The 25,494-nt window shown below is 52.8% G+C and overlaps 2 protein-coding genes across 9 annotated transcripts in view; one reads left to right on the plus strand and one right to left on the minus strand.

Annotated features, from left to right (window-relative positions):
• LOC101445888 (methionine synthase reductase-like) overlaps positions 1 to 25,494 on the plus strand; it is a 215,384-nt gene that overhangs the window by 43,033 nt on the left and 146,857 nt on the right. The gene's annotated exons all lie outside the window — the stretch shown is intronic.
• Positions 905 to 23,226, minus strand: LOC131278085 (uncharacterized). Its single transcript, XM_071212678.1, has 20 exons — positions 23,187 to 23,226; positions 22,791 to 22,876; positions 20,694 to 20,804; positions 19,255 to 19,442; positions 17,650 to 17,816; positions 17,016 to 17,238; positions 15,361 to 15,560; positions 14,728 to 14,950; positions 13,073 to 13,272; positions 12,440 to 12,662; positions 10,785 to 10,984; positions 10,152 to 10,374; positions 8,497 to 8,696; positions 7,864 to 8,086; positions 6,209 to 6,408; positions 5,576 to 5,798; positions 3,921 to 4,120; positions 3,288 to 3,510; positions 1,733 to 1,833; positions 905 to 1,346 (listed from the first exon to the last, which is right to left on the minus strand). The coding sequence occupies exons 1-20, from the start codon at positions 23,224 to 23,226 to the stop codon at positions 922 to 924; spliced, it is 3,879 nt and encodes a 1,292-aa protein (XP_071068779.1). The 3' UTR covers positions 905 to 921.

The following is a 25,494-nucleotide window of genomic DNA, read 5'->3' on the forward strand; positions in this document are numbered from 1 at the left end:
GAGAAGCCAGAGACTCCCTGGAGGTCCCCACCCCAGCACTTTCCTTTCCACCCCACACGAAGCAACTGGAGTCACACATCGTAAAACACTAAATAAGGCCAGTGCCTTTTCCTTGCCCACACCTAAGAATCCCAGTTTCTTTGGGAGGCCTGGTGTCTTCCCCAAAGACTTAGAATCTCCCCCAGTAGGCTCCCTCTAGACCTATTCTCTAGGATAGGCAGCCCAGTGAGCACCGAACCAAATTGGGCTTTTCCTGCTGAAATCCTCACAAGGAACCAGGTCTCCACCTAAGTGATCCCCATGCTCCTAAATGCCCACCTGGCCTACTTAGTGGATGGAAATCAGGTGGGCAATTTTTAGGATGTCACAGGGATGATCGCCACCACAAGCATGATTATATGGACATATGTTGTCAACGATGCCAGAGTCTCTCCTGAACAGACACTGCCAGAAGTGGAAAAGGTGTGTGGGATGAGTACTTGGAAGGAGCAGAAAATGGGAGGGTCCCAGCTACAAAGAGAAGACTAAGAAAAAAGGCAGCTTGCTATGCTCTGTGCCCTGGTTAGAGTACCAGTCCCTGTTCCACGACATTCCAGCTGATCTCATTACCTCCTTGAGCTGCAGTGTCCCTGCCTGTCAAATAATGAGAAAGGCTCCCTGACCAAGTTCAATTCTGGGCCAGGTCCTAAGATGCTCCACATCCTGAATGCAGCACCCAGGGCAAGGAGATACAAGGAGAGAAGCAGACCTGTGGAACTCGTCATGCAAATGAAGCCAAAAGGGGAGGGGATGTCAGGAGCCTGAGCTTCTAGTTTGGGGTGAAGATAGGTTCTGGACCACAAAGTGAGGATGGTTGCTCAACAATAAATGTACTTAGGACAATGATTTGCACACCACAACAGGGTAATAATGAATATTAATTTAATACATACCTAAAAAGAAAAAGTAAATATGACAATGAAAAATAAAGAACATAAGGGAAAATGTGATAACAAAGAATAAAATGACCTGCTCAGGAGGGGGGAAAGATGGCTCTTTTTCTTGAGCAGGCCCAAGATAGAGACATACGGCTAAGCCCTGGTCTTCTGGCAGGGATTTTTCCTGCTCCTTAGAGGGCTCTCCTGGGGACTGTGATGTGGGAGCCTGGAATGGTGCTGTATCCAGCTCAACCTCTGGCCATAATGGTATACATGCCAACATCTCAGATACAGACACAAAGTGAAAACTCAGGGTTGGAGTTCCACGAATGCACCATGATGCTTCTTCAAACTCCAAACCTAGTCTAACATCCGAAAATGGAAGCGGCTCCAGACCATCCTGTGCAGGTGCTGTAGCAGGAGCGGGAGCTAGGATAGACACAGACAATGGAGATGGCAGTGAGGTTTGAAGAGGAGAAGGGCTCTCCAGCATGACAGGATTTTGGTGTCATGTAGGAGCAGACAATAACCGCAAGCTATACAGAGGTAAAAAACAGAAACCCACCACACTCAACCAAGGGAACTCTTCTATGTAATGAGAGAACTGATGGCCACTCTTGAGGTGCTTTTGCTCTTGGACAGCCCCAGATGAGGAAATCGTGCATACATTAAACACTAATGGCATCAGCTCAGGCTCACAGGAACTGACACACATAAATCTGGACCTCTGGATAGTACTCCATGGATTCCTTAAACTCAAGCTGGGGATGGGCAGGGGGGTAGCAGACCTGAAATTCAAGGAAATCATTTCATACCCATGAAAGTGTTCAGGCACTGGAGTATCAATGGGTCCAGGCACTGGGGAAACTTAGCACGAGGATGGCCCCCGAAGTTCTGGCACGGATGGTCGAAGGCACTGTGAGAGGAGAGTAGACCGCAGATCAGAGAGGCCTTCCCTTGCCAGCCACATTGCCTCTAAAGGGAACCATGTGTGTGTTTCAGGAGAGTTGCTGTCTATGGCCCTGCCCATCCCATGTCCTGCAGCCAGTCCACAAACACTGTCAGACTGGGCAGTGGCTGACTGCCCATAGCTGGGGACTCAGGGCTCTTGTCAGCCGTAGGAGGCTTAAGTGTGGTATTTGAATGTATCTTGCCTACATCAGGGACCTAGATGCATTTCTGTCACTCTTCCCGGCCCCCAACAGAGGAGAAAATAGTTCCCAGAAAGGCAGGGAAAAGCAGCGACTGCTTCAGTCAATGCACTGCACCAAAATTGAGCCGCTCTGAAATGCCTGGTGAATGAGGAACTGCTGCCCCCTTTTCCAGGTCCTAACTGTACCTCGGCCTGAGGCCGAGGGAGCAAGACCTGGCCTATTCAAGCAGGCCTCTGTGTGTCTCCTCCCTTTCCTACCATTTCTTTCTTACCAGGGGCACTGCCTTCTCCCACCTTGCCTAGACAGCTCAACTCCCTCACCAGACCATCCAGGCAGAGAGATTAGCAGTTTGCTCAACACTTCTTCTTCCCTAGGACCATGGATCCGGTGATTGCTATGGTTTAAGTGGGTTAGATGAAACCAAGCAGGGAAAATGTCACATCTTTGTGACACATGAGTAGACCCCTCTACCCCTCCACCTCTACAGGCACTGCACATTTCTGACTCAGCTGTGGAGTTTGGAGCCCTTTGTTCTGACCTATGGGCCACTCACATTGTTAAGGGGTGCCCAGTGTTTTCATCTCCTTGACAAACCAGGAGGACTTGCCCATACCCAGAGAGAGCCATGACCATCACACCAACTTGCTGTGGATCCCCATGCTCATGAGATCAAGTGTAGCTTCTGACGCCCTACGGGAGTGCATGCCCAGGAGGCAGACAATTTTTCTGCTTCATTCCTCCAGCGAAGCTAAATCTGTCAATGTCCCTCCACATATAGGTAGGCAGAATCTATTTGTCAGTTGTGCTCCACGATCGCTTTTCCCCATGTCACAGTGGGTCTGGACAACCCTCTGAAAGCCCAGAGAACGCTGCTCTCCTAGGAATTCAGATGGGACCTCCGGGACGGATTTCTCAACATTCTTGCAACATGGGAAAGAGTCGTGTCCCTTCCGAGAGGGTGTTGAAGGCTGTGACAGACGCTCCCCAGCAGAGGGAAGAAAACAATCTGATAAGCCCCTGGGCCTCGGTCAGCCCATCAGACCTGGCTTCAACTATCCCTAGCTAATGTGCTTAGGTTCTGCATAGGAACCCGTGGTGTGTGTCCCCTCACTCCTACCACCTGACGGACGAGGAGAGATGCGAGAAGGGAGTTGACGGACCCAGTGAACAAGAAATGTGGAGTGAGTCATGGATGTGGAAGGGGCCTGGTTCTCACCCGGTGAGGAGCCTGTGCAGGACGAGTTGTGTGGGCCTCACGGTATGGTCGTGCATTCCAAGCCCAGAGGAGAATGGGAACTCCTCGCCCAGGTGGTCGGGCCCGAGGTTGTCCTCTGTGCAGGGGGCAGTGATGACAATCTGCTTCCAGAGGATGTCCTCCTCAGCTCCATCAGGATTGCCCTCCAAGGCTCGCAGAGCTCTGGCCAGGTAAAGGGCAGACCCTAGAAATAGCCATGGAGTAGGCAGTTAGCACCAAGATGGTGCCGAAGCCCCAGGGGCTCCGGCTCTATAGGTGCCGCTTTGCCCTCTGCGGTGTTTGGAGAAGGAGACACCACTGCCCATGGAGCAGGCCATAGAACGGACACTGGAATTTGAAGAGGACGAGGGTTCCCCACCCAGGTATCTTTTCCACGTGTCTTTTAAAGGCAGAAAATAGCCCCAATTCTATCAGATGCCAAAAACCTAAACCTCCCACATCCAAACCAGGAAACTTTCCGAAGTAGTGGTTCACCTGATGCCTCATCGGAAGTCTCTCTTACTCCCGGACCATCCCAGCCCTGGAAATCCTGCCTGGGGTAACCTCCCATGCTGTCTGTTCAGGCTGACAGGCATCCACTCCATACGTCCTCACCTCCGGGCTCGGGCTCGGGCTCGCTGCATTCATGGCCCCCAAGTGGGGCATGGGCAGGACATGACTGCCATTTCAGTGTCACAGAAGTCATCTGCACATGCACGGACGACATGGGTCCCTGGAGCATCAGTGCATCCTGGAGATGGGGAAAGTTCCCACGAGGATGGCCCCCGAAGTTCTGGCACGGATGGTCGAAGGCACTGTGAGAGGAGAGTAGACCGCAGATCAGAGAGGCCTCCCCTTGCCAGCCACATTGCCTCTGAAGGGAACCGTGTGTGTGTTTCAGGAGAGTTGCTGTCTATGGCCCTGCCCATCCCATGTCCTGCAGCCAGTCCACAAACACTGTCAGACTGGGCAGTGGCTGACTGTCCCATAGCTGGGGACTCAGGGCTCTTGTCAGCCGTAGGAGGCTTAAGTGTGGTATTTGAATGTATCTTGCCTACATCAGGGACCTAGATGCATTTCTGTCACTCTTCCCGGCCCCCAACAGAGGAGAAAATAGTTCCCTGAAAGGCAGGGAAAAGCAGCGACTGCTTCAGTCAATGCACTGCACCAAAATCGAGCCGCTCTGAAATGCCTGGTGAATGGGGAACTGCTGCCCCCTTTTCCAGGTCCTAACTGTACCTCGGCCTGAGGCCGAGGGAGCAAGACCTGGCCTATTCAAGCAGGCCTCTGTGTGTCTCCTCCCTTTCCTACCATTTCTTTCTTACCAGGGGCACTGCCTTCTCCCACCTTGCCTAGACAGCTCAACTCCCTCACCAGACCATCCAGGCAGAGAGATTAGCAGTTTGCTCAACACTTCTTCTTCCCTAGGACCATGGATCCGGTGATTGCTATGGTTTAAGTGGGTTAGATGAAACCAAGCAGGGAAAATGTCACATCTTTGTGACACATGAGTAGACCCCTCTACCCCTCCACCTCTACAGGCACTGCACATTTCTGACTCAGCTGTGGAGTTTGGAGCCCTTTGTTCGGACCTATGGGCCACTCACATTGTTAAGGGGTGCCCAGTGTTTTCATCTCCTTGACAAACCAGGAGGACTTGCCCATACCCAGAGAGAGCCGTGACCATCACACCAACTTGCTGTGGACCCCCATGCTCATGAGATCAAGTGTAGCTTCTGACGCCCTACGGGAGTGCATGCCCAGGAGGCAGACAATTTTTCTGCTTCATTTCTCCAGCGAAGCTAAATCTGTCAATGTCCCTCGACATATAGGTAGGCAGAATCTATTTGTCAGTTGTGCTCCACGATCGCTTTTCCCCATGTCACAGTGGGTCTGGACAACCCTCTGAAAGCCCAGAGAACGCTGCTCTCCTAGGAATTCAGATGGGACCTCCGGGACGGATTTCTCAACATTCTTGCAACATGGGAAAGAGTCGTGTCCCTTCCGAGAGGGTGTTGAAGGCGGTGACAGACGCTCCCCAGCAGAGGGAAGAAAACAATCTGATAAGCCCCTGGGCCTCGGTCAGCCCATCAGACCTGGTTTCAACTATCCCTAGCTGATGTGCTTAGGTTCTGCATAGGAACCCGTGGTGTGTGTCCCCTCACTCCTACCACCTGACGGACGAGGAGAGATGCGAGAAGGGAGTTGACGGACCCAGTGAACAAGAAATGTGGAGTGAGTCATGGATGTGGAAGGGGCCTGGTTCTCACCCGGTGAGGAGCCTGTGCAGGATGAGTTGTGTGGGCCTCACGGTATGGTCGTGCATTCCAAGCCCAGAGGAGAATGGGAACTCCTCGCCCAGGTGGTCGGGCCCGAGGTTGTCCTCTGTGCAGGGGGCAGTGATGACAATCTGCTTCCAGAGGATGTCCTCCTCAGCTCCATCAGGATTGCCCTCCAAGGCTCGCAGAGCTCTGGCCAGGTAAAGGGCAGACCCTAGAAATAGCCATGGAGTAGGCAGTTAGCACCAAGATGGTGCCGAAGCCCCAGGGGCTCCGGCTCTATAGGTGCCGCTTTGCCCTCTGCGGTGTTTGGAGAAGGAGACACCACTGCCCATGGAGCAGGCCATAGAACGGACACTGGAATTTGAAGAGGACGAGGGTTCCCCACCCAGGTATCTTTTCCACGTGTCTTTTAAAGGCAGAAAATAGCCCCAATTCTATCAGATGCCAAAAACCTAAACCTCCCACATCCAAACCAGGAAACTTTCCGAAGTAGTGGTTCACCTGATGCCTCATCGGAAGTCTCTCTTACTCCCGGACCATCCCAGCCCTGGAAATCCTGCCTGGGGTAACCTCCCATGCTGTCTGTTCAGGCTGACAGGCATCCACTCCATACGTCCTCACCTCCGGGCTCGGGCTCGGGCTCGCTGCATTCATGGCCCCCAAGTGGGGCATGGGCAGGACATGACTGCCATTTCAGTGTCACAGAAGTCATCTGCACATGCACGGACGACATGGGTCCCTGGAGCATCAGTGCATCCTGGAGATGGGGAAAGTTCCCACGAGGATGGCCCCCGAAGTTCTGGCACGGATGGTCGAAGGCACTGTGAGAGGAGAGTAGACCGCAGATCAGAGAGGCCTCCCCTTGCCAGCCACATTGCCTCTGAAGAGAACCGTGTGTGTGTTTCAGGAGAGTTGCTGTCTATGGCCCTGCCCATCCCATGTCCTGCAGCCAGTCCACAAACACTGTCAGACTGGGCAGTGGCTGACTGTCCCATAGCTGGGGACTCAGGGCTCTTGTCAGCCGTAGGAGGCTTAAGTGTGGTATTTGAATGTATCTTGCCTACATCAGGGACCTAGATGCATTTCTGTCACTCTTCCCGGCCCCCAACAGAGGAGAAAATAGTTCCCTGAAAGGCAGGGAAAAGCAGCGACTGCTTCAGTCAATGCACTGCACCAAAATCGAGCCGCTCTGAAATGCCTGGTGAATGGGGAACTGCTGCCCCCTTTTCCAGGTCCTAACTGTACCTCGGCCTGAGGCCGAGGGAGCAAGACCTGGCCTATTCAAGCAGGCCTCTGTGTGTCTCCTCCCTTTCCTACCATTTCTTTCTTACCAGGGGCACTGCCTTCTCCCACCTTGCCTAGACAGCTCAACTCCCTCACCAGACCATCCAGGCAGAGAGATTAGCAGTTTGCTCAACACTTCTTCTTCCCTAGGACCATGGATCCGGTGATTGCTATGGTTTAAGTGGGTTAGATGAAACCAAGCAGGGAAAATGTCACATCTTTGTGACACATGAGTAGACCCCTCTACCCCTCCACCTCTACAGGCACTGCACATTTCTGACTCAGCTGTGGAGTTTGGAGCCCTTTGTTCGGACCTATGGGCCACTCACATTGTTAAGGGGTGCCCAGTGTTTTCATCTCCTTGACAAACCAGGAGGACTTGCCCATACCCAGAGAGAGCCGTGACCATCACACCAACTTGCTGTGGACCCCCATGCTCATGAGATCAAGTGTAGCTTCTGACGCCCTACGGGAGTGCATGCCCAGGAGGCAGACAATTTTTCTGCTTCATTCCTCCAGTGAAGCTAAATCTGTCAATGTCCCTCCACATACAGGTAGGCAGAATCTATTTGTCAGTTGTGCTCCACGATCGCTTTTCCCCATGTCACAGTGGGTCTGGACAACCCTCTGAAAGCCCAGAGAACGCTGCTCTCCTAGGAATTCAGATGGGACCTCCGGGACGGATTTCTCAACATTCTTGCAACATGGGAAAGAGTCGTGTCCCTTCCGAGAGGGTGTTGAAGGCTGTGACAGACGCTCCCCAGCAGAGGGAAGAAAACAATCTGATAAGCCCCTGGGCCTCGGTCAGCCCATCAGACCTGGTTTCAACTATCCCTAGCTGATGTGCTTAGGTTCTGCATAGGAACCCGTGGTGTGTGTCCCCTCACTCCTACCACCTGACGGACGAGGAGAGATGCGAGAAGGGAGTTGACGGACCCAGTGAACAAGAAATGTGGAGTGAGTCATGGATGTGGAAGGGGCCTGGTTCTCACCCGGTGAGGAGCCTGTGCAGGACGAGTTGTGTGGGCCTCACGGTATGGTCGTGCATTCCAAGCCCAGAGGAGAATGGGAACTCCTCGCCCAGGTGGTCGGGCCCGAGGTTGTCCTCTGTGCAGGGGGCAGTGATGACAATCTGCTTCCAGAGGATGTCCTCCTCAGCTCCATCAGGATTGCCCTCCAAGGCTCGCAGAGCTCTGGCCAGGTAAAGGGCAGACCCTAGAAATAGCCATGGAGTAGGCAGTTAGCACCAAGATGGTGCCGAAGCCCCAGGGGCTCCGGCTCTATAGGTGCCGCTTTGCCCTCTGCGGTGTTTGGAGAAGGAGACACCACTGCCCATGGAGCAGGCCATAGAACGGACACTGGAATTTGAAGAGGACGAGGGTTCCCCACCCAGGTATCTTTTCCACGTGTCTTTTAAAGGCAGAAAATAGCCCCAATTCTATCAGATGCCAAAAACCTAAACCTCCCACATCCAAACCAGGAAACTTTCCGAAGTAGTGGTTCACCTGATGCCTCATCGGAAGTCTCTCTTACTCCCGGACCATCCCAGCCCTGGAAATCCTGCCTGGGGTAACCTCCCATGCTGTCTGTTCAGGCTGACAGGCATCCACTCCATACGTCCTCACCTCCGGGCTCGGGCTCGGGCTCGCTGCATTCATGGCCCCCAAGTGGGGCATGGGCAGGACATGACTGCCATTTCAGTGTCACAGAAGTCATCTGCACATGCACGGACGACATGGGTCCCTGGAGCATCAGTGCATCCTGGAGATGGGGAAAGTTCCCACGAGGATGGCCCCCGAAGTTCTGGCACGGATGGTCGAAGGCACTGTGAGAGGAGAGTAGACCGCAGATCAGAGAGGCCTCCCCTTGCCAGCCACATTGCCTCTGAAGGGAACCGTGTGTGTGTTTCAGGAGAGTTGCTGTCTATGGCCCTGCCCATCCCATGTCCTGCAGCCAGTCCACAAACACTGTCAGACTGGGCAGTGGCTGACTGTCCCATAGCTGGGGACTCAGGGCTCTTGTCAGCCGTAGGAGGCTTAAGTGTGGTATTTGAATGTATCTTGCCTACATCAGGGACCTAGATGCATTTCTGTCACTCTTCCCGGCCCCCAACAGAGGAGAAAATAGTTCCCTGAAAGGCAGGGAAAAGCAGCGACTGCTTCAGTCAATGCACTGCACCAAAATCGAGCCGCTCTGAAATGCCTGGTGAATGGGGAACTGCTGCCCCCTTTTCCAGGTCCTAACTGTACCTCGGCCTGAGGCCGAGGGAGCAAGACCTGGCCTATTCAAGCAGGCCTCTGTGTGTCTCCTCCCTTTCCTACCATTTCTTTCTTACCAGGGGCACTGCCTTCTCCCACCTTGCCTAGACAGCTCAACTCCCTCACCAGACCATCCAGGCAGAGAGATTAGCAGTTTGCTCAACACTTCTTCTTCCCTAGGACCATGGATCCGGTGATTGCTATGGTTTAAGTGGGTTAGATGAAACCAAGCAGGGAAAATGTCACATCTTTGTGACACATGAGTAGACCCCTCTACCCCTCCACCTCTACAGGCACTGCACATTTCCGACTCAGCTGTGGAGTTTGGAGCCCTTTGTTCTGACCTATGGGCCACTCACATTGTTAAGGGGTGCCCAGTGTTTTCATCTCCTTGACAAACCAGGAGGACTTGCCCATACCCAGAGAGAGCCGTGACCATCACACCAACTTGCTGTGGACCCCCATGCTCATGAGATCAAGTGTAGCTTCTGACGCCCTACGGGAGTGCATGCCCAGGAGGCAGACAATTTTTCTGCTTCATTCCTCCAGCGAAGCTAAATCTGTCAATGTCCCTCCACATACAGGTAGGCAGAATCTATTTGTCAGTTGTGCTCCACGATCGCTTTTCCCCATGTCACAGTGGGTCTGGACAACCCTCTGAAAGCCCAGAGAACGCTGCTCTCCTAGGAATTCAGATGGGACCTCCGGGACGGATTTCTCAACATTCTTGCAACATGGGAAAGAGTCGTGTCCCTTCCGAGAGGGTGTTGAAGGCTGTGACAGACGCTCCCCAGCAGAGGGAAGAAAACAATCTGATAAGCCCCTGGGCCTCGGTCAGCCCATCAGACCTGGTTTCAACTATCCCTAGCTGATGTGCTTAGGTTCTGCATAGGAACCCGTGGTGTGTGTCCCCTCACTCCTACCACCTGACGGACGAGGAGAGATGCGAGAAGGGAGTTGACGGACCCAGTGAACAAGAAATGTGGAGTGAGTCATGGATGTGGAAGGGGCCTGGTTCTCACCCGGTGAGGAGCCTGTGCAGGACGAGTTGTGTGGGCCTCACGGTATGGTCGTGCATTCCAAGCCCAGAGGAGAATGGGAACTCCTCGCCCAGGTGGTCGGGCCCGAGGTTGTCCTCTGTGCAGGGGGCAGTGATGACAATCTGCTTCCAGAGGATGTCCTCCTCAGCTCCATCAGGATTGCCCTCCAAGGCTCGCAGAGCTCTGGCCAGGTAAAGGGCAGACCCTAGAAATAGCCATGGAGTAGGCAGTTAGCACCAAGATGGTGCCGAAGCCCCAGGGGCTCCGGCTCTATAGGTGCCGCTTTGCCCTCTGCGGTGTTTGGAGAAGGAGACACCACTGCCCATGGAGCAGGCCATAGAACGGACACTGGAATTTGAAGAGGACGAGGGTTCCCCACCCAGGTATCTTTTCCACGTGTCTTTTAAAGGCAGAAAATAGCCCCAATTCTATCAGATGCCAAAAACCTAAACCTCCCACATCCAAACCAGGAAACTTTCCGAAGTAGTGGTTCACCTGATGCCTCATCGGAAGTCTCTCTTACTCCCGGACCATCCCAGCCCTGGAAATCCTGCCTGGGGTAACCTCCCATGCTGTCTGTTCAGGCTGACAGGCATCCACTCCATACATCCTCACCTCCGGGCTCGGGCTCGGGCTCGCTGCATTCATGGCCCCCAAGTGGGGCATGGGCAGGACATGACTGCCATTTCAGTGTCACAGAAGTCATCTGCACATGCACGGACGACATGGGTCCCTGGAGCATCAGTGCATCCTGGAGATGGGGAAAGTTCCCACGAGGATGGCCCCCGAAGTTCTGGCACGGATGGTCGAAGGCACTGTGAGAGGAGAGTAGACCGCAGATCAGAGAGGCCTCCCCTTGCCAGCCACATTGCCTCTGAAGGGAACCGTGTGTGTGTTTCAGGAGAGTTGCTGTCTATGGCCCTGCCCATCCCATGTCCTGCAGCCAGTCCACAAACACTGTCAGACTGGGCAGTGGCTGACTGTCCCATAGCTGGGGACTCAGGGCTCTTGTCAGCCGTAGGAGGCTTAAGTGTGGTATTTGAATGTATCTTGCCTACATCAGGGACCTAGATGCATTTCTGTCACTCTTCCCGGCCCCCAACAGAGGAGAAAATAGTTCCCTGAAAGGCAGGGAAAAGCAGCGACTGCTTCAGTCAATGCACTGCACCAAAATCGAGCCGCTCTGAAATGCCTGGTGAATGGGGAACTGCTGCCCCCTTTTCCAGGTCCTAACTGTACCTCGGCCTGAGGCCGAGGGAGCAAGACCTGGCCTATTCAAGCAGGCCTCTGTGTGTCTCCTCCCTTTCCTACCATTTCTTTCTTACCAGGGGCACTGCCTTCTCCCACCTTGCCTAGACAGCTCAACTCCCTCACCAGACCATCCAGGCAGAGAGATTAGCAGTTTGCTCAACACTTCTTCTTCCCTAGGACCATGGATCCGGTGATTGCTATGGTTTAAGTGGGTTAGATGAAACCAAGCAGGGAAAATGTCACATCTTTGTGACGCATGAGTAGACCCCTCTACCCCTCCACCTCTACAGGCACTGCACATTTCCGACTCAGCTGTGGAGTTTGGAGCCCTTTGTTCTGACCTATGGGCCACTCACATTGTTAAGGGGTGCCCAGTGTTTTCATCTCCTTGACAAACCAGGAGGACTTGCCCATACCCAGAGAGAGCCGTGACCATCACACCAACTTGCTGTGGACCCCCATGCTCATGAGATCAAGTGTAGCTTCTGACGCCCTACGGGAGTGCATGCCCAGGAGGCAGACAATTTTTCTGCTTCATTCCTCCAGCGAAGCTAAATCTGTCAATGTCCCTCCACATACAGGTAGGCAGAATCTATTTGTCAGTTGTGCTCCACGATCGCTTTTCCCCATGTCACAGTGGGTCTGGACAACCCTCTGAAAGCCCAGAGAACGCTGCTCTCCTAGGAATTCAGATGGGACCTCCGGGACGGATTTCTCAACATTCTTGCAACATGGGAAAGAGTCGTGTCCCTTCCGAGAGGGTGTTGAAGGCTGTGACAGACGCTCCCCAGCAGAGGGAAGAAAACAATCTGATAAGCCCCTGGGCCTCGGTCAGCCCATCAGACCTGGTTTCAACTATCCCTAGCTAATGTGCTTAGGTTCTGCATAGGAACCCGTGGTGTGTGTCCCCTCACTCCTACCACCTGACGGACGAGGAGAGATGCGAGAAGGGAGTTGACGGACCCAGTGAACAAGAAATGTGGAGTGAGTCATGGATGTGGAAGGGGCCTGGTTCTCACCCGGTGAGGAGCCTGTGCAGGACGAGTTGTGTGGGCCTCACGGTATGGTCGTGCATTCCAAGCCCAGAGGAGAATGGGAACTCCTCGCCCAGGTGGTCGGGCCCGAGGTTGTCCTCTGTGCAGGGGGCAGTGATGACAATCTGCTTCCAGAGGATGTCCTCCTCAGCTCCATCAGGATTGCCCTCCAAGGCTCGCAGAGCTCTGGCCAGGTAAAGGGCAGACCCTAGAAATAGCCATGGAGTAGGCAGTTAGCACCAAGATGGTGCCGAAGCCCCAGGGGCTCCGGCTCTATAGGTGCCGCTTTGCCCTCTGCGGTGTTTGGAGAAGGAGACACCACTGCCCATGGAGCAGGCCATAGAACGGACACTGGAATTTGAAGAGGACGAGGGTTCCCCACCCAGGTATCTTTTCCACGTGTCTTTTAAAGGCAGAAAATAGCCCCAATTCTATCAGATGCCAAAAACCTAAACCTCCCACATCCAAACCAGGAAACTTTCCGAAGTAGTGGTTCACCTGATGCCTCATCGGAAGTCTCTCTTACTCCCGGACCATCCCAGCCCTGGAAATCCTGCCTGGGGTAACCTCCCATGCTGTCTGTTCAGGCTGACAGGCATCCACTCCATACGTCCTCACCTCCGGGCTCGGGCTCGGGCTCGCTGCATTCATGGCCCCCAAGTGGGGCATGGGCAGGACATGACTGCCATTTCAGTGTCACAGAAGTCATCTGCACATGCACGGACGACATGGGTCCCTGGAGCATCAGTGCATCCTGGAGATGGGGAAAGTTCCCACGAGGATGGCCCCCGAAGTTCTGGCACGGATGGTCGAAGGCACTGTGAGAGGAGAGTAGACCGCAGATCAGAGAGGCCTCCCCTTGCCAGCCACATTGCCTCTGAAGGGAACCGTGTGTGTGTTTCAGGAGAGTTGCTGTCTATGGCCCTGCCCATCCCATGTCCTGCAGCCAGTCCACAAACACTGTCAGACTGGGCAGTGGCTGACTGTCCCATAGCTGGGGACTCAGGGCTCTTGTCAGCCGTAGGAGGCTTAAGTGTGGTATTTGAATGTATCTTGCCTACATCAGGGACCTAGATGCATTTCTGTCACTCTTCCCGGCCCCCAACAGAGGAGAAAATAGTTCCCTGAAAGGCAGGGAAAAGCAGCGACTGCTTCAGTCAATGCACTGCACCAAAATCGAGCCGCTCTGAAATGCCTGGTGAATGGGGAACTGCTGCCCCCTTTTCCAGGTCCTAACTGTACCTCGGCCTGAGGCCGAGGGAGCAAGACCTGGCCTATTCAAGCAGGCCTCTGTGTGTCTCCTCCCTTTCCTACCATTTCTTTCTTACCAGGGGCACTGCCTTCTCCCACCTTGCCTAGACAGCTCAACTCCCTCACCAGACCATCCAGGCAGAGAGATTAGCAGTTTGCTCAACACTTCTTCTTCCCTAGGACCATGGATCCGGTGATTGCTATGGTTTAAGTGGGTTAGATGAAACCAAGCAGGGAAAATGTCACATCTTTGTGACGCATGAGTAGACCCCTCTACCCCTCCACCTCTACAGGCACTGCACATTTCCGACTCAGCTGTGGAGTTTGGAGCCCTTTGTTCTGACCTATGGGCCACTCACATTGTTAAGGGGTGCCCAGTGTTTTCATCTCCTTGACAAACCAGGAGGACTTGCCCATACCCAGAGAGAGCCGTGACCATCACACCAACTTGCTGTGGACCCCCATGCTCATGAGATCAAGTGTAGCTTCTGACGCCCTACGGGAGTGCATGCCCAGGAGGCAGACAATTTTTCTGCTTCATTCCTCCAGCGAAGCTAAATCTGTCAATGTCCCTCCACATACAGGTAGGCAGAATCTATTTGTCAGTTGTGCTCCACGATCGCTTTTCCCCATGTCACAGTGGGTCTGGACAACCCTCTGAAAGCCCAGAGAACGCTGCTCTCCTAGGAATTCAGATGGGACCTCCGGGACGGATTTCTCAACATTCTTGCAACATGGGAAAGAGTCGTGTCCCTTCCGAGAGGGTGTTGAAGGCTGTGACAGACGCTCCCCAGCAGAGGGAAGAAAACAATCTGATAAGCCCCTGGGCCTCGGTCAGCCCATCAGACCTGGTTTCAACTATCCCTAGCTAATGTGCTTAGGTTCTGCATAGGAACCCGTGGTGTGTGTCCCCTCACTCCTACCACCTGACGGACGAGGAGAGATGCGAGAAGGGAGTTGACGGACCCAGTGAACAAGAAATGTGGAGTGAGTCATGGATGTGGAAGGGGCCTGGTTCTCACCCGGTGAGGAGCCTGTGCAGGACGAGTTGTGTGGGCCTCACGGTATGGTCGTGCATTCCAAGCCCAGAGGAGAATGGGAACTCCTCGCCCAGGTGGTCGGGCCCGAGGTTGTCCTCTGTGCAGGGGGCAGTGATGACAATCTGCTTCCAGAGGATGTCCTCCTCAGCTCCATCAGGATTGCCCTCCAAGGCTCGCAGAGCTCTGGCCAGGTAAAGGGCAGACCCTAGAAATAGCCATGGAGTAGGCAGTTAGCACCAAGATGGTGCCGAAGCCCCAGGGGCTCCGGCTCTATAGGTGCCGCTTTGCCCTCTGCGGTGTTTGGAGAAGGAGACACCACTGCCCATGGAGCAGGCCATAGAACGGACACTGGAATTTGAAGAGGACGAGGGTTCCCCACCCAGGTATCTTTTCCACGTGTCTTTTAAAGGCAGAAAATAGCCCCAATTCTATCAGATGCCAAAAACCTAAACCTCCCACATCCAAACCAGGAAACTTTCCGAAGTAGTGGTTCACCTGATGCCTCATCGGAAGTCTCTCTTACTCCCGGACCATCCCAGCCCTGGAAATCCTGCCTGGGGTAACCTCCCATGCTGTCTGTTCAGGCTGACAGGCATCCACTCCATACGTCCTCACCTCCGGGCTCGGGCTCGGGCTCGCTGCATTCATGGCCCCCAAGTGGGGCATGGGCAGGACATGACTGCCATTTCAGTGTCACAGAAGTCATCTGCACATGCACGGACGACATGGGTCCCTGGAGCATCAGTGCATCCTGGAGATGGGGAAAGTTCCCACGAGGATGGCCCCCGAAGTTCTGGCACGGATGGTCGAAGGCACTGTGAGAGGAGAGTAGACCGCAGATCAGAGAGGCCTCCCCTTGCCAGCCACATTGCCTCTGAAGGGAACCGTGTGTGTGTTTCAGGAGAGTTGCTGTCTATGGCCCTGCCCATCCCATGTCCTGCAGCCAGTCCACAAACACTGTCAGACTGGGCAGTGGCTGACTGTCCCATAGCTGGGGACTCAGGGCTCTTGTCAGCCGTAGGAGGCTTAAGTGTGGTATTTGAATGTATCTTGCCTACATCAGGGACCTAGATGCATTTCTGTCACTCTTCCCGGCCCCCAACAGAGGAGAAAATAGTTCCCTGAAAGGCAGGGAAAAGCAGCGACTGCTTCAGTCAATGCACTGCACCAAAATCGAGCCGCTCTGAAATGCCTGGTGAATGGGGAACTGCTGCCCCCTTTTCCAGGTCCTAACTGTACCTCGGCCTGAGGCCGAGGGAGCAAGACCTGGCCTATTCAAGCAGGCCTCTGTGTGTCTCCTCCCTTTCCTACCATTTCTTTCTTACCAGGGGCACTGCCTTCTCCCACCTTGCCTAGACAGCTCAACTCCCTCACCAGACCATCCAGGCAGAGAGATTAGCAGTTTGCTCAACACTTCTTCTTCCCTAGGACCATGGATCCGGTGATTGCTATGGTTTAAGTGGGTTAGATGAAACCAAGCAGGGAAAATGTCACATCTTTGTGACGCATGAGTAGACCCCTCTACCCCTCCACCTCTACAGGCACTGCACATTTCCGACTCAGCTGTGGAGTTTGGAGCCCTTTGTTCTGACCTATGGGCCACTCACATTGTTAAGGGGTGCCCAGTGTTTTCATCTCCTTGACAAACCAGGAGGACTTGCCCATACCCAGAGAGAGCCGTGACCATCACACCAACTTGCTGTGGACCCCCATGCTCATGAGATCAAGTGTAGCTTCTGACGCCCTACGGGAGTGCATGCCCAGGAGGCAGACAATTTTTCTGCTTCATTCCTCCAGCGAAGCTAAATCTGTCAATGTCCCTCCACATACAGGTAGGCAGAATCTATTTGTCAGTTGTGCTCCACGATCGCTTTTCCCCATGTCACAGTGGGTCTGGACAACCCTCTGAAAGCCCAGAGAACACTGCTCTCCTAGGAATTCAGATGGGACCTCCGGGACGGATTTCTCAACATTCTTGCAACATGGGAAAGAGTCGTGTCCCTTCCGAGAGGGTGTTGAAGGCTGTGACAGACGCTCCCCAGCAGAGGGAAGAAAACAATCTGATAAGCCCCTGGGCCTCGGTCAGCCCATCAGACCTGGTTTCAACTATCCCTAGCTAATGTGCTTAGGTTCTGCATAGGAACCCGTGGTGTGTGTCCCCTCACTCCTACCACCTGACGGACGAGGAGAGATGCGAGAAGGGAGTTGACGGACCCAGTGAACAAGAAATGTGGAGTGAGTCATGGATGTGGAAGGGGCCTGGTTCTCACCCGGTGAGGAGCCTGTGCAGGACGAGTTGTGTGGGCCTCACGGTATGGTCGTGCATTCCAAGCCCAGAGGAGAATGGGAACTCCTTGCCCAGGTGGTCGGGCCCGAGGTTGTCCTCTGTGCAGGGAGCAGTGATGACAATCTGCCTCCAGATGATGTCTTCCTCGAGCCCATAATGATCGCTCTCAAAGGCTCTAAAAGCCCTGGCCAGATGGAGGGTGGACCCTAGAAATAGCGATGGAATAGTCACCTACCACAATCATGCTTCCAAAGCCTTGTGGGGCTTGAGCTCTATAGGTGCTGCTTTTCTTTCTGCTGTGTTTGGAGGAAACACTACTGCCCATGGAGCTGTCCGTAGATTTGACACTGGAACTTTAAGGTTAGAAGTGTTCCCCACCCTGACATCCTTTCCAGTTGTCTTTTAGTACGCAGAAAATAGCCACAATCCTTCCAGATGCAGTAAACCCATAGCAACCACAACTGAACCTGGAAAGTTCTGTGCATATTGGTGCACCTTATGTTGCTTCTGAGTTTCCTATTATTCCTTGACAACCCCATCCCTGGGACATCATTCCTGTGTTTTTCACCCATAGTGTGTGCTGAGGCTTACAGCCACCCACTTACAGACATCCTCACCTTCTAAGGTGGACTCTCTTGGTTGACGAAAGTGAGATCTATCCTGTGCAAGATGGGACCTCCGTTGAAGTGTGAAGCCCCTTATAGTCCCATGTATAGGGTCCAGCCGGTCCTTGGATCTAAGAACGTCCTGTGGCTGAGAAGTGTCCCCACTTGCATGGTCCACCCTTGTGTGGAATACAGAGCAGATGTCATTTTGAATGGTGTGTGGACAGCAGATCCGACAGGTTTTCCTATCATCCCATTTTCCCTCCCCAACGTATCCATGTGCGTGTTCAAGGAGGGCTCCTCTACACAACCTTGCCCATTTCCAGGCCCTGTACCTACTCCCCAATACTGTTATACCTGGCAAAGGCTGTTTGTCCCCTAGCTGCAGACCAGTGACTGTTGTCCAACATTGTGGGCTTGTGTCCAATATTTCAACAAATCTTAACCTTGTCCGAGACCCTTCACCCATATCTGTCTTTCCTGCTCTCTCTACAGAGGAATCTGCATTCCAGAGGGCAGCTAAGGCAGTGACTACTTCTTCTTTGCACTATGCTTCAAAACATGGGCACTTAATACCTGGTGGGTGGGGCCCTCTACCCCACATTTCCATGGCCTAAGTGCATCATATCCTGCATCCCAGGGACCAAGAGCTGCCATATTTTTTGAAAGCCTGTGAGTGTAACTCATCCAGGCCTTATTTTCCTCTTAGTGGCAGGAGCCCAGGCTAACCCCACTTTTCCTAGAGCTGAGAAGCCTCGACAGAACATCTCTACAAATTCTTTAGCATTTTGCTAAACTCCTCTCTTCCCTGGGACCATGGATTCTGTTCATAGGATGGGAAATTTTTGGGACAAAGAGATCTGTCCTGAGCTTCCTGGGACTACCCCACCTAAACTTTCTGACTCCACTGTGGACTTTAAGGCCCATAGATTACATATATTCCACTCATATTTTCCTTAGGTCCATGAGTCTTCCTTGTCCTTAAGTGACCTGGAGGACTGTCTCATCCCTAAAGAAAGACACTGAAGTATCACACCTAACATTCATGGTCTCCCTATGCTTATGAGGTCTAGTGTAATTATCTGACTCCCTGTGGAATGGACATCTAGCAGCAGGGATTTTTACTCCTCCTTTCCTTCAACTACTAATCTGTGCAATTTTCCTACACACATAATCACTATTGATTGATTGAGCCCAACCATCACATTCCCAGATGTCTGATTTGGCAGATTCTACTTCTCCAGCCCCCTCAATGCCTTTTGACTAGACCTTGGTTGAAGAAGTGCAGGACGGAAGTGTCAATCTTCCTTCAAAAAGGGAAAGAGGTTTTTGCTATGGCCTGTTGTAGTTGAGGACTGAGTCAGAGGCTTCTCCCTAGGTGAGTGGGAAATCACGGTGTCCATCCCAGGCCCTATAACAGCCCATGACACACGGACTAACTTGGTCAACACTTCCTATATCTCCTCCCATTTGGTCCTCTCAATAACTATTGCTGTTTGTCCTGCAGGCCCCTACTCATGCCAGAAGTCATCTGAGGCTCAGAGAAATGAATTGACCCCCAGTGTCCAATGGCAATATCTGGCACCCCAGCTGCCATGGAAGGGCTACTGTGCTCACCTGGGGATCATTTTCATCAGGGTTTGCCTAGTGGGGAGGACCACTTTCCTGTTCCCCAGGACGTTGGATGCGCCCAGGTCCTCCCTGCCCAAGTGGCCAGACAGCAGGTGTTGCTCCATGTTCTGGCTGGCTCTAAAGCTCTGCACCAAGCCGGGATCTATTATTTCCTCAGCCGTGTCATTTTCATCCTGGCAGGTAGAATGTTGGGACAAAAAGGGACATGCAGTCAGCAGCTGCAAAATGTCCAAAAAAATGGCTATGCCTCGATTTCACACTGGAAGTCAGTGACCTCCCGTGACTGTGGCAGGATGTGGACTATGGCTGACACTTAGTGACAGGGCAAAGGAGACCAATCCTGGGTTCAAGCCCTGGATCTCAGTGACCTCAAAACTCTTCACTCTTCTCTTCAAAATTAAAGAGAGTTTTGAGGATGTGAGGCTACAGTAATAGTAGATTCTGTATGGGCTAAATTCCTGGAGATTCCAGGATGGGAGGAAGACTCTGGAATGCCCAAGGAAATGAGATGATGTGACAGGGAAGAGAAATTCCAAACGGTCTTGAAAATAGTCAAGTGTCGGCCGCCTTCCAGTGAAGCAATTGTAAATATGATTCTGCCTTGCTGAACCACACAGACCCATTTTCAGACTGTTCCCACCCAATGTCAGCTGACTGCAGGGAAGCACCAGCCCTCACTCTTTTGGGATGACTGAAATGTTTCAAGTAATTTGGCCCCAGCCATTCAAACTCTAAATATGTATAACGTTTGACTGAGCCAAGCTGTTCCTAGTAGCCCATTCTGGGTGATCTCGAACCATTAGACTAGTCAAAGCCGTGGGACATTCCTTGAAGCCCAGTGGAAATGGCAAAAGAAAGGAGTCCCGTCTAGGTCCAAGGGCTTTAAGGCTGAATTTCTGATGTTCCTAGCCTCCCCTTTGGAACATGATACAGCCCTACCACCTGACCTGGAAGTGTCACAGTATTGACCTCTGTTGGATGGCAAGTTACAGAGAAATAGGTATTATACTATAATCTTCTCTCCCTTTTTGAGTTAAAAACAGCCTAGGAAATGTGAGGATGCTTAAGGATGGAGACACAGTCCAACTGAATGCAAGCAGAAAATAGGGGATGGGGAATGTAGGAGCCATTGGATTAAACATCCAAGGCAGGATCCAAGCCAAAGACTGTCTTGGTTTATGAGAAAATCTGAGTCATCATGAAGGGCTCTTTTCTGATATCCAACCCACATTGCACCTCGTCATGAATGGGTTGGGTTGTGGGGTAAGTGTGCATTCCCAGATTCCTGATAGTGTTGTACTGAATTCCAAGAGGGAGAATCCTTGGCAGGGAGCCTGCAGATTCTGCCAGGGTAGGGTCTAGGTCCTGGGGTCCCCTGACTGTCTTGGACCTGTGTGTGGAGAAGCCCTCAGCTCCCATCTCACCTCTCTTCTCTTCTGGCTTCTGTTGGTGGCCGTGTGCACGGGCACCCTGCTCAGCGAAGTGGTGTCGATGACACAGTCGACACAGTCATCCTGCTCTGAGCTGGATGAGCTCTGCAATGATAGGGTCATCAGCAGGGCCACAAGGCATCAGGACCCTGACTGGTTATCCCCAAGAGGAACAGCCCTACATCAAGTTCTACTTCCAGACGAGGCAAAGACCTATATGTATACACCTCCTCCCAGCAGGGAAATGACAACTCTGTAGATCTGGATCAATCTCTGGGCAGATGGGCACCAACCCCAGGCCTCTCCTTCTGTCCCTGCCAGCCATGACCTGGAGAAGAACATGATGCACCCAGCAGGTGTCCACCCCCAATCACCTCTCTGCCCAGCCTGGTATCCTCCAGACAGCCATCCTGGGAGTGGAAGGTGGTGAGGCTGCTCAGGAAGGAGAACAGTGTCAGCCTGGTCTGCCTCCCCTGCCCTGGTTCCCTTGGTTACCTTGGATTTCCTTCTGCCAAATGGACGGACTCTTCCCTGTTGAGGGTTGAGCCAACGCCTACAACGTCGTATCAGGCTCTCACTTTGCGTTTTCCTGCGGCCATGGCCTTGCGAAGTAGGCAGGCAGCAACAAGAGAACATCTTCTCTCAAGCATCAAGGCCTGAGTGAGCTGTTCGTTCCGTTAGTATCTAGAATGTGGGCCCTTGGTTACTGGGGTTCCAAGTTCTGTTGCGTTCCATCTCCAGGGAAGTGAGGTAACTTCCTGCTTCCCCTTCTCTGTGCTCCCTCCCTGGATGACAGCTTCCCAAGGTCCCCTCTGGGCTGCTGACTGTTTACCCTCTGAACCATTGCATTTCCCATGTGTGCACAATTTCACCAATACGGTCCTCCTTCCTGCCTTGCTGGGGCCTGGGGGCATCAAGAACCATCTAAGGAGATGGACCTTGGTACACCACCATCCTCCTCCTGCCTGTTCTGTGATCCGGGACATGCCTTTCTGTTTCTCAGGGCTTCCCATGTCTCCCCTGCTGCACAGTGGGTCAAATCTACCTGATCCTTCCGAGGAAAGGCATCAGGTAGATCAGAGAAAATGCCTTGGAAACTTCAGGGCTGGTTTCACATGTAGCCAGTGCACATAGGTAGACAAGGAAGAATATACAAGATGGAGTGGGAAGCAGCAGGGATCACAATCAAAGAGGGCTGAGTTCTGGCAGTGTCATCTTGAGAACATCATGAGCTCCTTGGCTTCATGTCACAATCCATGCCAAAATGGGCTTTAAATTCCATGAAAAGCAGCCTTAGTCACCTGCAGTGGTCAAAGCCTCCAAAGATTTCCCATTCCTTTTAGTTTCAGACCCAAGCCTCCTGCACCGCCTGACCTCTCCCTGGACTCCATAGATGATCCTGTGCTCTGCTGCATCTCGCACACACAAGTCCTCGGTTCCCCAATCCTCCAAGCCTGTGTCTGCTCAGTAGGACACCGAGAGTTTAGAAATCATTTTCCAGAACTCCAGAGTACCGTGGTCATCAGAGAGCCAAGACCAAATAATTCTCCTAGGCTGTGGCACACCTAGGGTCCCCCACTCCAAGCATTGCAGTTTATAGAGGGGACGTTGAGGCCTTCTTTGCAGTAGCCTCCCTCCACCCTGGGAGTTCATCTTCATCCCAGGTGCTCAGATCAGCGGAGGGAGGACCTCAGCTCTGTCCTCTCCTGCTTGCCCTGGGGATGTCCCTACCCAGGCAGAACCCTGGGAACCTCCGAGATCCCACCGCCCATCCAGGTGGCATCTCCCCCTCCCCAGGCTTTGGCCTATGGAAGTGTCAACTGGAGAAAGCTGGCCCTGCCCCATGGCAGAGCTCCCTCCATCCTCTTTCCTCTGTGTCCTTGCCACCTCCCTGGTTCCAGGTCCTACTCTGACTCCCAGGACATGATCCCTACCCATTTGGCCAGTGTGTGTGTGTGCGGGCGGTGCTCATGAAGTTCTTTGGGGATCCTGAGAAGAAAACAACTTCATATGGGCAGAAGCAGGCAGGGGTCCCCATGAGTTAGGGGCTGTGCTTTTCAAAGTTTCTGTGCAAGAGGGTTGAGCCCTCACCTCAGATGCCAGAAGTGTCCAGGTCCTCCTCTGGATTCTGCACACCCCGTGGGCCTTGAGCTTCACCTTTCTCTGGGTCTCTGTTCCTGAATTGAAAAGTGAGGGGTTGGAAATGGATCTGGGTAAGAAGGTGCTCTGGGTAAGAAGCCATCCTCCCCCAGCCTGGGAGGAGGTGGGTGAGGCCACACTTGGGGCAGTCAGGGTGCTGAGCTCCAAAAGCCAGGAGGTAAAGCCCAGCACACAGGGTGGTCGAGCTCATGCCCACAGCAGGGCACACACACACGTCCTTCCTCGGACAGAGGAAGGTACTTGCAATGAACCCCACCTCTCTGGGCATGCGCAAGGAGCCAATGGCTGCCTGCCCGACCCCCAGGGCCCTTCTCTGTGCTAGCTCACCCAGGGGGCCCTGGAACACCCCAAATCCAGCTAGCGTCATCTGCCTGAACGTGTCTGGAGTAGAGACTGGTGTCCTAGGAGCCTCAGAATGCACTGCCTGTGAGATCCACAGGTGGGTGTGGATCTTCAATGCTGCAGTAGCCAATGACACCAAGAGGAGGGCAGGGCAGGACCCCTCCCTGCACCACCTTTCCCCAATCCAGTTGGTGCAGCCGGGGTGGCAGGTAGTCCAGGAAAGAGGCAGAGCCTCGTGCTGCCCAGAGTGGGATCTGCCCACTGCTGCTTGCCAGGGAGCCCCTCTGGCCCCATGTCTGTTCCCCCTTTTGCAGGGAAGCCAGAGGTTCCAGGCCTCAAGGCCCCCAGCTCTCAGGTACTGAGCCCATCCCACAGGTGGGACAGGGAATCACTGCTCTGTACCATCATAGGTGCCTGTGCTGCCACTCAGGGGCTTTTCCAGGCCTGGAGACTCCCTGGCCAAGTGGCTCCTGAGTCCAGGCCCTTCAGGATTGCACCTGCCTGGCTTTAGTCCCTACACATCCTCATGGGTTTGGGTCCCTCACCCCCTTTGCCTTAAGGAAACGGAGGCTCTGAGAAGTCACCAGTTTTGGGAGGTTGATCTGAAGTGCCCAGGGCTGGGCAGGTCCCAGCAAGAAGAAGGCTCATGGGAGGGCATGTGCTTGATGGGGAGCTTCCTCAGGGCTGTCTCCCTGATCACACGGGGCTCTGTCACCCAGGGGAGGAGTTTGGGGACTTCACTGCATGGAGGAAAAGGGGGACCCAGTGCAGCAGGACCTAGTGAGCAGGGACCCTGCAACAGCCACATATAGCATAAGCTGGGACGAGGTCTGCCTCAGGGCCCTTCTGGGCACTTGGGGGCTTTGGTGGCTGTCTGCCTCCACACAGGGGTGAGCATGCTGGTGGAGGCCCGGAGCAGACTCCTGGTCAGAGCTGTCATTCCAGAGAAGGTGGTTTCCAGAAAGGTGACATCAGGGACATTGGGGGGCTGCCCCCAATCCCACTCCCCTGGAGTTTCTTGTACCTATCACCATTATCCACGGTGTTGTAGAGAAGGGGAATCTGAATTTCCATAATTTTTGAAAGGAAATTTCTTTTAACTTTAATCGCCTTTCATCGTTCAGGGCCCCATCATACTACAAGATACTGCAATGTATTCTATTCATAAAATCTTAATATTAGAAATGCCTTTTATTGGGTTTCCATTTTTAAAGCCAAGTTATAGACAATGCATAGAAAGCAAACAAAACTGCAGAAGAGAATGGTAAAGGCTACAAGCCTGGATTTTTCTCTCGGCTGAAAAGCTGTGAGAAGCAAGGGGTGGGGGCAAAGCTAAGCTGTGGACTAATCTCCTTAGCCTCCAGGAGAGGGAAGCAGTAGATCCTGTGTAAGCTGATCAATCAAATGATGGTTAATTTCCTGTCAACTAGAATAGGGAAAGTGATGGTTTGATGAAAAATCATGTTCTCAAAGCTGAAATATTCCTGTGTGTATAAACCTATTTTAAATATGACTTTTTGATTAGGTCAATTCAGTTATGTCCTGACCCAGATGTTATTCTTCTTCCTGGAGTCCTTTATAAACAGGATGAATATGGACAGAGTCACAAGAGGGAGAGAGAGCAAGGAAGCCAGAAGCTGTAAGCAACGACACCCAGCAGAGGGCATTTGCATGTACAGAGGAGTCCAGGATGGTGCAGCCTGGCTTTGGGGAGAATGTATTACCTGACGGGGCCTTGATTGAAACATTTTCATGGCTTCCTCACTACACATGTAACCGAATGCACCCCATGGGCAAATTCCCCCAGTCCTGGTATAATACTGTCAGGGGCTGAGCCAACCAGAACAGTAATGGTGTCCAGTGATTTGATCCAACAAGCACTGGTCTGATTGTTCCTATGAGGCTATTTCATCACTTGAACTCATTAGTCAGGTGACTGCACCTGTGCCTGATTATGTCTCCCATCAAGGCAGGAGCTCGTCTTGAGCTTTGAGGGAAATCTTATTCCACCAATTGAAGGCATTAAGGGAAGAACTGATGGTTGCAGCAGTCAGAAAGAGACAGGCAGCTTCTCCAGGAGAATTCGTTATGAACTTCATTGGGGTTTTCCACTTGCTGCCTGCCATATGGTACTTGGACTTGCCAATACCCACAATTACATGAACCAATTCATCTTTTAAAAATTCTCTGAATATTTACATGTATTTATCTCATCTGTTTTGACTAAAGCAGACTTTGGTCCTGAGAATGGTTCTCGTGAAGCAGAATGTTTAAGATTTCTGAGTTGAGTCTG

The sequence above is a fragment of the Dasypus novemcinctus genome, chromosome 3 (assembly GCF_030445035.2).
Source record: "Dasypus novemcinctus isolate mDasNov1 chromosome 3, mDasNov1.1.hap2, whole genome shotgun sequence".
In the NCBI taxonomy this organism is placed as follows: Eukaryota; Metazoa; Chordata; class Mammalia; order Cingulata; family Dasypodidae; genus Dasypus; species Dasypus novemcinctus.

What these genes read in the sequence shown, in the direction of transcription:
- LOC131278085 (XM_071212678.1), bottom strand. Translation starts at nt 23,226, where the DNA reads ATGACGCTAGCTGGATTTGGGGTGTTCCAGGGCCCCCTGG. An exon ending in CTGCACAGGCTCCTCACCGG is followed by an intron (nt 10,985 to 12,439) that starts GTGAGAACCAGG and finishes CTCCTCTCACAG; the next exon opens with TGCCTTCGACCATCCGTGCC. An exon ending in GCCCGAGCCCGAGCCCGGAG is followed by an intron (nt 5,799 to 6,208) that starts GTGAGGACGTAT and finishes GGCTATTTCTAG; the next exon opens with GGTCTGCCCTTTACCTGGCC.